The sequence below is a fragment of the Sprattus sprattus genome (genome assembly GCF_963457725.1).
Source record: "Sprattus sprattus genome assembly, chromosome: 12".
In the NCBI taxonomy this organism is placed as follows: domain Eukaryota; kingdom Metazoa; phylum Chordata; class Actinopteri; order Clupeiformes; family Clupeidae; genus Sprattus; species Sprattus sprattus.
In genome coordinates this window covers 1,178,918-1,188,917 of record NC_137910.1, presented here as the reverse complement: position 1 = coordinate 1,188,917, position 10,000 = coordinate 1,178,918, and the positions used below count along the sequence as shown (strand labels likewise).

Here is a 10,000-nt window from a genome sequence, read left to right as displayed (position 1 = left end):
CTGCTTTAATGCCACTAGGAAACAGCCTAATGGGAAGTGTGTGTGTATGAGTGTGTATATGTGTCTAGTGTGTGTGTATGAGTGTGTATATGTATCTAGTGTGTGTGTATGAGTGTGTATATGTATCTAGTGTGTATGTGTGTGTGTGTGTGTGTGTGTGTGTGTGTGTATGTATGAGTGTGTATATGTGTCTATGTATTTCCAAATGCAGGTGATTTGAGAGTACACTGCTCTCTATATAAGCGTTACATTGACTGTGTCAGGCATGTCTGATAGCGAATATGGAGGAAGAGCGAATTCCGTCCCGGATCAATGCAGGTCCAGGCCGATTGATTAGTCATCAGCTATCTGGGTCCATTATCCCGGGCTGATTCCTGCAGAGGTGTCCCAGAGGTGTATGTACCCGGAAAGCATTCCATATGCATCATCTAAGAATATTCCGTACAAGTCCGACACACCATACCCATATGAAGCTGTACAAGTTACCAGTGGTCTGGCACAAGCACACCCACACACACGATCTGTGTATGTATGGGTCTATGTCATAGATGTATTTTGCAGAGGTCATAACGTAAAATGTGGCCAGCATTGTTTGTGCTTGGATGGAATGTCTGTTATGCATATTTGAGTTCAGTTAGGGTTAAATCTGATGAAGAGATTTCTCTGGAGATGGAGAGTCATGATGCTGTAAATAAAACAGTTATTTTATTTTTCCGTGTGTCATTGTGTCAGAGGATGCCTGTAGTAAAACTGAATGGCAAGAGTAAATAAATTGTGTTAAAGTTGTTGATGGGTGCAGGCAGGGGTTTGGCCGTGCTTGTCATTTGCTAATAAACACAGAAACTCTGTGTTGTGTTCTTTACAGACTTCTGAAACAGGAGGGAGAAAGAGGGGTGAGGGGGGAATCTTTTCATGTGTGTGTGTGAGAGAGAGAGAGAGAGAGAGCAGTCCTTCATCCAAAACAAACTGCAGTTAACTGAAATTATGGTTTCAACCTTTTATTGAGTTCAAATGATGGCAGAGCTAGCCTTTCGTTACAAAACAACAACAAAACCTGAACCCCTCTTTTAACGTACTGTAATGGTTAAGTCGTATCTGAAAGGTTACTAACAGCGGACCTGTGTACTTCAGAGTGGAGTAGGTTGCATCTGCTCTGTAACTGTGTGTGTGATTCATACATGTGTTGAAATTGATGATATTAACGTTGGAATTGTTAGGCATATTTTCTAATACACTGATTCTAAAATGTCCTGTTCCTGTTTTTTAAAAATTGTCTTAAATCTCGCTGGTTGACCGTGCAAGAACACATTTCAATTGCAACACACTTTATAATGAAAAACATTTTATATCAAAAGGTACAAAAATAGATACGAACATAATAGTAAAAAATATCACTACAGTTGCCCTGTCTCGTTATCACTAAACAAATACATTCACAAGTGCCATTCACAAAAATTAAACGCACAAATTATTTATTGGAATAAGTTGTATTGAATACTCATGCAGAACTAAATTGATCTGAATTTTCCATTACCTCAAATGTAGTCAATCAGAAATGATGTGTGAAGTTTAAAAGCCCCTCTTTGGACGTAAGCTCCATGTGGACTTCATTAAGCAACCCATATGTTGAAGTCATCTCACTTCCTTGAAATTGTTACTTGAGTTACTAAATAGTGCTTAATGTACCTGCCTATTTGGAATTATTTTGACACCAAACTTAACCAATCAATTTTGAGTTTATCATTTGACTACATGTGAGATGAGTGAAAATGTCTTGTAAATTTGGCTTTTGATCAAGCACAGCCTGACTTTCGCAACCTGACTAATACCTCAGCATATAGATCTACTTACACTACATAGCTTGTTGCCTACGCAGTCTACTACAAGCGTATCCTCACAGCATCTGAACACACCTGTGTTGTGTTCAACAGAGGACTTGGTGGTGTGGCAAAACTAAGATGTTCTCTGAGCGAGGACGAAGGACGTTAAGCTCCTGCGTGCCTCTTTCGTCGTGTGAATGTCACTTCACCTGGGGGACAGAAGATGTTTTATGAGTCAAAAATCAAACGGAGAGAAAAGAGAGCCAAAAACAGTCTGAGCATTCTGGAGGTCATCAACATCACCATATTAACCTGTGAGGACCCTGGTCAGTAACAAAGAAGGGTCATAAAGCGTACTGGGATCTTACGGTGAAAAATGCAGCAGTATAATCGGCAGTCCGAGAAACTTGAGATATTTGAAACCCATAGAGGTATTTGAAACCCATAGAGGTATTTGAAACCCATAGAAGTATTTGAAACCCATAGAGGTATTTGAAACCCATAGAGGTATTTGAAACCCATAGAAGTATTTGAAACCCATAGAGGTATTTGAAACCCATAGAAGTATTTGAAACCCATAGAGGTATTTGAAACCCATAGAGGTATTTGAAACCCATAGAAGTATTTGAAACCCATAGAGGTATTTGAAACCCATAGAAGTATTTGAAACCCATAGAGGTATTTGAAACCCATAGAGATATCTTTTTTAATTGAAAGAATTTACTCCTCCAGGTGGCCACACCTACACACTAATTACATTTACTGTATTTCCATCTTCTATGTTGGTGTAGGTAAACAGCATTTGGAGAGGATTGGTTCTTGTTTTACATAATTATAGCGTTTTCAGTCCTGTGTTGGTCTACCGATAACAAGAAACCCCTGGGTTTGAATGACATGTTGATTATTTGATAGTTTTGAATAATAATAACGGGTTTACCTCTCTCTCCCCTGTCACCTGGAGTCCCTGAGGCACCTTGTCGGCCTGGTGAACCTGCGGAGAGATCGTCATGGTAACCACTGTCAGACACACATTATCCAGCCCCAACCACCTTCATTATGCCTTCGTTATCAAACAGCTCTTCCAGGTTCTAATATTTACGCTGCATGTCTGACTATCCCCATACCCTCTGGCCATCTGGCAAACCAGCAGTTTCTCTGGCTTTTTGGGCCAACAGAATCTAATTCATTTCATTTAAGACTGGCCCAAAAAGTAGATAGAGCACCCCATTGGTTGGTTTCTAATCACAACTTACTTGGAGCTCAAGACAAACAGTTAAAATATTGCCTCATGCTAAGCTTTTGTCCCATTCTAAGCTTTTATGAATTTGTTCATGATAAAAAATAACACTGGAGAATATTTAGAATTGATACCTCGATAACAACTCATCCGTTACCACTGCAGTGCTTTTTTAAATAATGCAGCTTTTTTAAGGGAATACAATCATTCTGGACCTGATACGTTAATACTCAATTAACTCTCATCTAATGTCTTCATAAAATGACCTCATGGGACTTGAGGACTAACACTCTTACACTAACACTCGTATTGTCCACTTAATTACTCCAACGCTGTGTGGGTTGGTTATACGGTACAGTGGGTACCCTACACTGTGCCATCTTTAATGGAAGCACAAAGGTGCATGCTGTGATGGGCCGCTCTGAGCCAAAATGGCAATTAGTTTGGTGTCTTAGAGTCCACATACTAGCATAACTTTTAAAATGACCATACCATATAATAATAGGAAAACATAATGCAACATTATGAGAGTATTTTATGTATTTGAGGGGAATGCCACTAGCTGCCCAGGCTATTCACAGTATAGTTTTGTGCTCGAGGTCTGAAATCTAGGACGATATCACCGATATCATAATACATCAGCTGGCTGGATTTTATCAGTATACACTTTGATGTTGAAGTCCATATTAAGAACCCCTTAATATACTATTCTTTAAACTTTGCATGGTTTGTATGTAAACCAAGTTAGGGCCTTTCAGGATTTTGTGTTTCCTGGTCAGGCTCTTGCATAAACTGCCACAGATCAGAAATGTATCACAGAAGGCTTAATAATAATAACAATAATAATAATAATAATAATTAATTTTTTATAGCGCTTTTCTGAATACCCAAAGACGCTTTGACCTTATGGTGGCCCTGAGTGGCGTACCTTGTTCTCCTTTCGGCCCGGGGTAACCCCTGTCTCCCTTGGTCCCCGGTCGGCCCTGGGGTCCTGGGATGGTGCCGTGTTCTGGAAAAGGTCACAGCAGCGTTAGCGATGTTAGCACCAGTGTGACGAAGGAAAAAAAGTTGTAATCCCTGTTCATCGTAACTCTTCGTCCCATGAATACTAACTTCTGAAGAAGTCCATGAGGTCTGCTGTGGTGTCGCCGTGTTGAGCGAAGACCCGGCTGTGTCCTGGTGGTCCAGCAGGTCCAGGGGGCCCGGGAGGTCCTTGGACATTTCTAGAGTTCGTGCGGAGATAATCCTCATCTATAACGCTCTGGAGTAGGCCTTGGTCTGAGGGACAAAAGAGAGTTCTTACTACACATAACTAATAAAGACTAACTGACTTCTACAACAAGGTGCTCACAGCGATTCCCAAAGAGCACAGATGTGTATAAAATATGTACTTTACATATACACACACACACACACACACACACAAACACACACACACACATACACACACACTGATTGGATGTGTATAAAATATATACTTTACATATACTGATCAGGTGCTAAATGAATAAATGCTAGTGCCTTTTTTGTTTGTGAACATTTTAATTGTACCAAAGAAAAATCACACACCATTTGTTATAGCTCATTTTCTCACTCAACCCTTACCTTAAGCCTGCCATAACTCTCACCATAATCCTAATATATATAAATACATTGTACCAATGTGTTATTACTCATCATTACTCAAAAGTAAACCCAATAACCCTGGCCTGTACTACTCTTTATTAAATAGTGTTGCAATGGAAGTTACAATAGAGTTTTGGCACTGCAATATAATGTTTGACCCTATTTTTAAATGTTTTCTTCCTTGTTGTGTTCATTATGTGGTCTCTCCAGGTGTTCTATGCATGATTGTTGATGTCTGACTAATTCTGTGTTTATGTTCTAAATGTGAGTGATTGGTGTTTTCCCTTTCTGTCCATGTATTTGTTGTTAGCAATTAAGAGTCAGTGTGTTGTATAAATGCCCTAGTATGATTTTAGCGTCTTTATTAATAATAATAATAATAATAATAATAATACATTATTTATAGGGCACCTTTCAAGAAACCCAAGGTCGCCCTAGCCTGTAAAATATGTCTGCGTCGTATATAAGCCCACTCCATTTTGCCATTCTATATCCGTGTCTGAAGGCTTGTGTCTGTCCTCAATAAACGGCAAGAAAGCCAAAGACACACCTGGCTCTGTGAGACACCTGGCTCTGTGAGATCGCTACACTATGTTAGTGTATATCCACAGTGACAACAGCACCGTATGTTTTTGCCAGTGGCGACATCATGGACTCACTCTTGATGTAGTCGGTCACCCTCAGTGCCATGCTGGAGTAGTCAACGGTGTCTGCCACTGCGCCACTCTGAACCTGGCCCCAACCCTGACCCCGTGCCCGGTCAGTGCCATAGTAGTTCTGGTGCCCAGGTTCACCGCGGTCTCCTTTGGGGCCGGCGGGACCCTGAGGACCTGGAGGCCCTGGGCGGCTGGAAACATAGCGCTGCCCTTCACCACCTAAAGGGGGGAGACACACCTGTCAGACCTGTGTGTGTGTGTGTGTGTGTGTGTGTGTGTGTGTGTGTGTGTGTGTGTGTGTGTGTGTGTGAGTGTGTGTGTGTGTGTGTGTGTGTGTGTGTGTGTGTGTGTGTGTGGTTGTGTGGGTGTAATCATGATGTATTATAATGCAACACTCACTCCTCATGAAGTCCTCGAGCTCAGAGCGGATGTACTGTCTGGATTCCCTGCTTCCGTATCCTCCTGACACTTTGGAATCTCCTGGCCCTCGGGAGTCTCCTGGGGGTCCCTGAGGTCCTGCTGGGCCTGGAGGGCCAGGTGCTCCACTGAAGCCAGAGTCTGTTTGGAGATGGGGTGGGGTTGGGGGGGGTGTCAAACGTACATTTCCATTCATTTATTTAAAAAATTGCCTAACAAACACATGGAAAGCCTCCCTTGTATCAACAAAGGTTGGATGTATGATTAGCCTGGTGAAAAAATCATGATGGACTCTGTTTTCTATCCTCTTCTGTTAAACCCTCAGGACTTTGGAGCTAGATTCAGGGTCTTTTGTGGTTCAGTTTAGCCCAACAGACAGTGACTTGCCTTCCAAAATAGTATTCTGTATAAGATGTCTACACGCAGACATTTTTAATTATTATTAATATACAATTATATATATATACTTATATTTCTTCTGTTCTTTTAAAAGTGAAAGACATGTAGACTTTTTTTTACTTCGATGGAATTCCATATCTTCCAAATGGCAGGGCTTGCCTCAAAATAAAAGAATCATACTAGGACCTGGTTGGAGTTTAGTTTACAGTGGACCTTCTCGCACGAGGTCTGTCTCCTCCCTTAACTAAGGACAGACACGGACTCACTCTGGAGGTAGACCTTGATGTCCTCCAGCCGGTAGCCAGACACTCCGCCACCTTGTGATTGTGAGGTTCTATCTGCGGGCCCCGCTGGGCCTTGTGGCCCCCGGCTGCCTGGAGGCCCTGGTGGACCTGGAGGACCAACTGTCCCACGATGCCCAGAACCTACAGGGAGAAAAGGAAGGTGAGAGAGAGACACAGATATGTTATTTGTGTGTATGGGTGAGAGGGTGAGAGAGAGAGACACAGATATGTTATTTGTATGTATCGGTGAGAGGGAGAGAGAGAGAGAGAAAAGAAAGTCGATGTTGAGAAAAGACAAGGAACAAAAACAAGATAGGCCCAATAAAAGAGCACAAAAAGGTGTGTTTTGTCAGGATAAACAGATGATCCATCACTGTCTAGTGAGACCCCAGCATCACAGCCAACGCTAGAGGGAGAGGCTCTTACGCTCCAGCAGCGAGGTGATGTCACCGACAGATCCAGGTAGTCCAGGTGTTCCTGGAGGCCCAGGTGCTCCAGGTCTGCCTGTCATGCCACGATCTGTGAAGAAAACACAGGCGAGTTTACAACCTAATATATTTAACTCTCTCGAAATGGAAATAATGTTACCGTGATGTTCAGTAGGATGTTCAAGTAAATTATCAAGCATTTTCTTTCATTTTACTTGTTTTATTTGGTCTGTACATCACTTTGGCATAACTTGCTCTACAGATAAAGATGACTTGATAGATACGTATATGAAATTACAATCTGAAGCGATTTGTAAGTGTTTACTGGGGGAACTGCCACTGGAGGGGATGAAGATTCAGTTCCAGAAGTGCATTGGTTTGAGCCTCACCATTAAGAATCCTGATGACATATTCAGCCAGTTCCTGAGTGTTCTGATTGGCTCGGGATGCCCCGCCCCCAGCACCAGGCGTGCCAGGTGTCCCAGGTGTGCCAGGAGGACCGGGCGGGCCCATGACGTAGCGCCTCACATCATCCCCTTTCAATCAATCAATCAATCAATTAACAAACCAGCCAACCCGATAACCATCCAACCCAACAATTAGTTGTTTTACAGCAGGACACTTTACAAATGAATAATCCACTCAATAGATTAGCTTTAAAGGTTATAAAATATGTACATGCAATTGTATAGGTTTCCACAATGCATAACAAATGTATTGATAGCAGCATTTTGGATCCCTTAAAGTTAAGTGTTGCTCCTTATTGTAACTATGTCACTCACTCTGCAGCAGTGCGATGATGTCATTCACAGACACTGGGCCTGATGACCCTGATGTCCCAGGGGGCCCTGGGGGGCCGGGGGGGCCTTGAGCTCCAGCTCCAGAGAAGCTTGAACCTGGAGCCACATTAACCACTGAGTCAGCACATAGTGCATACCTCAGATTACCACTGAGTCAGTACATAGTGCATACCTCAGATTACAACTGAGTCAGTACATAGTGCATACTTCAGATTACAACTGAGCCAGATAGTGCATACTTCAGATTACTGGAGCCACATTAACCATTGAGTCAGTACATAGTGCATACTTTAGATTACAACTGAGTCAGCACTTGATGCATACTGCAGATTACAACTATGTCATTAAATAGTGCATACTTCAGATTACAACTCAGTCAGTACATAGTGCATACTTCAGATTACTGGAGCCACGTTTATAACTGAATCAGTACATAGTGCATTCTTTAGATTATAACTGAGTCAGTACATAGTGCATACTTCAGATTACAAAAATTAAATTCGTAGCTCTGAAAAGGAATTATCCATTGGATACATTTAGCAATGATGAGATTTTGAGAGGTATTGTGTACAGTACACACCACATACAATTTGAAATAGTAAAATGCTTAGTTTTTCAAATAGCAGTTGTCTTTAACTCACCCCATGAAATAGCCTGGTAGTCCCATTTTAGTATTGTTGTTACTTACGCTGAATGTAGCTCATGACACGAGTAGCCATGTCGTCAATGGACACAGAAGGTCCTGCAGGCCCGGGGGAACCGGGAGAACCGGGAGAACCAGGAGAACCGGGGGAACCCCGAATCCCACTGAGGTGCTGCCTCCCACTGCCACCTTCACACACACAGCAGCATGGTTGGTATTCAGCATCGAGTCAATGATACACACAATCACAATGACACAAACACACACACACACACACACACACACACACACACACACAATCACAATGACACACACACACACACACACACAATCACAATCACCACATTGACACACACACACACCCACACACACACACACAATCACAATGACACACACACACACACACACACACACACACACAATCACAATGACACACACACACATTCACACACAAACAACACACACATGCATACATGAATGCACGCCCACATGCATACACATCAAAAAATATCCACAAGTACACAAGTACTCCAATAAAAAGGTTATACAGGGACTGAAGGTAAATGAAGACGGGCAGTCCAGTCTTACTCTGGAAGTAGTCTGAGATGTGGCGACTGAATTCGGACGAAGAGAATGAGCCCCCAGATTGTGCCGATTGTCCGGGTGTTCCCGGCGTTCCCGGTCGCCCAGGTAGACCAGGGGGTCCAGGAAGACCCCGAGAGGCCCCAGAATCTGAGGTGAGGACAAAAAGAAACATGCCACTCATAATGGAATAGGCTCACAAAGCCTAGACTTAAAAAACCCTCGCTAGCTACTCAAGTCTTCAGTGATGAGTTAGCCTGCCTCACATAGCCAAAACTGCATGACTATACATGACCACTGCAAAAATGTGTTAAACTGCTAATCAAAAACAGCATTTTATTAATAAAGCTGTGTAGCTCAGACAGTATAAGTGTAAGCTATATTTCTACATTTTAAAGGCACAGTCACATCAATTTATATGCCTTTTTCTGTATAGCCTCCTGGGCTAATGATGGCTGAAATGTTTGAGAAGTGTAAGTGTCATGAAGCTCACCTCTGGAATTTCCTGGAGAGCCAGGAGCACCTGGAGGTCCTGAATCCCCTGAGAAAGCCAGAGTGGTCATTAGGAGCTCATCCTCATCAATAGTATTACGATCATCTTTATCATCTTTATAATCATTTTCCTACTGGTCGGGGATCGAACCAGCCACCCTCGGGTTACCAGCCCGAAACCCTAACCAGTAGGCCACGGCTGCGCCGTCATCTTTATCATCTTTATAATCATCGCCATCTCCACCACACTCTAACCCTTTACCCACATCAGTACCATCAGTACCTCCGTTTATAAAAATCACTGTCATCATCCACTACTTTCAATTACTTTACCATTACTATTCTGACAATGACAATCCCCTTCATTTACATTAGCAAAGCCATCACTATCGTGACTCTATGTCATCATCTCCACTGTTGTTGTCACTTCCTGTCTGCTCTCAATCTTAGGGTTTAGAGCACTCATACTGCTGGAGCTGTTTACTGTTTACACTCTGGCATCTTTTTTTTTTTTTTTAGATTTGTTTTTGTCTTTTTAATGCCTTTCATTGATAGGTTAGGGAAGAGTGGGACAGGAAATGAGAGGGAGAAGAGGTGGGGAGTGGATTGGAGAAAT

At 42.4% G+C, this 10,000-nt stretch overlaps 1 protein-coding gene across 1 annotated transcript in view; it reads right to left on the bottom strand.

Annotated features, from left to right (window-relative positions):
• Window positions 1-1,985: 1,985 nt before the first annotated feature.
• Window positions 1,986-10,000, bottom strand: part of col17a1b (collagen, type XVII, alpha 1b) — a gene marked incomplete at both ends in the record, with an annotated part of 25,548 nt that continues 17,533 nt past the window's right edge. Inside the window, 12 exons of the mRNA XM_080848535.1 lie at window positions 1,986-2,029; window positions 3,986-4,066; window positions 4,171-4,335; window positions 5,343-5,549; window positions 5,739-5,897; window positions 6,422-6,580; window positions 6,866-6,958; window positions 7,257-7,403; window positions 7,650-7,763; window positions 8,356-8,499; window positions 8,899-9,042; window positions 9,386-9,433. Of these exons, the coding sequence (XP_080704661.1) occupies window positions 1,986-2,029; window positions 3,986-4,066; window positions 4,171-4,335; window positions 5,343-5,549; window positions 5,739-5,897; window positions 6,422-6,580; window positions 6,866-6,958; window positions 7,257-7,403; window positions 7,650-7,763; window positions 8,356-8,499; window positions 8,899-9,042; window positions 9,386-9,433 (1,505 nt within the window). The remainder of the gene's footprint in view (window positions 2,030-3,985; window positions 4,067-4,170; window positions 4,336-5,342; window positions 5,550-5,738; window positions 5,898-6,421; window positions 6,581-6,865; window positions 6,959-7,256; window positions 7,404-7,649; window positions 7,764-8,355; window positions 8,500-8,898; window positions 9,043-9,385; window positions 9,434-10,000) is intronic.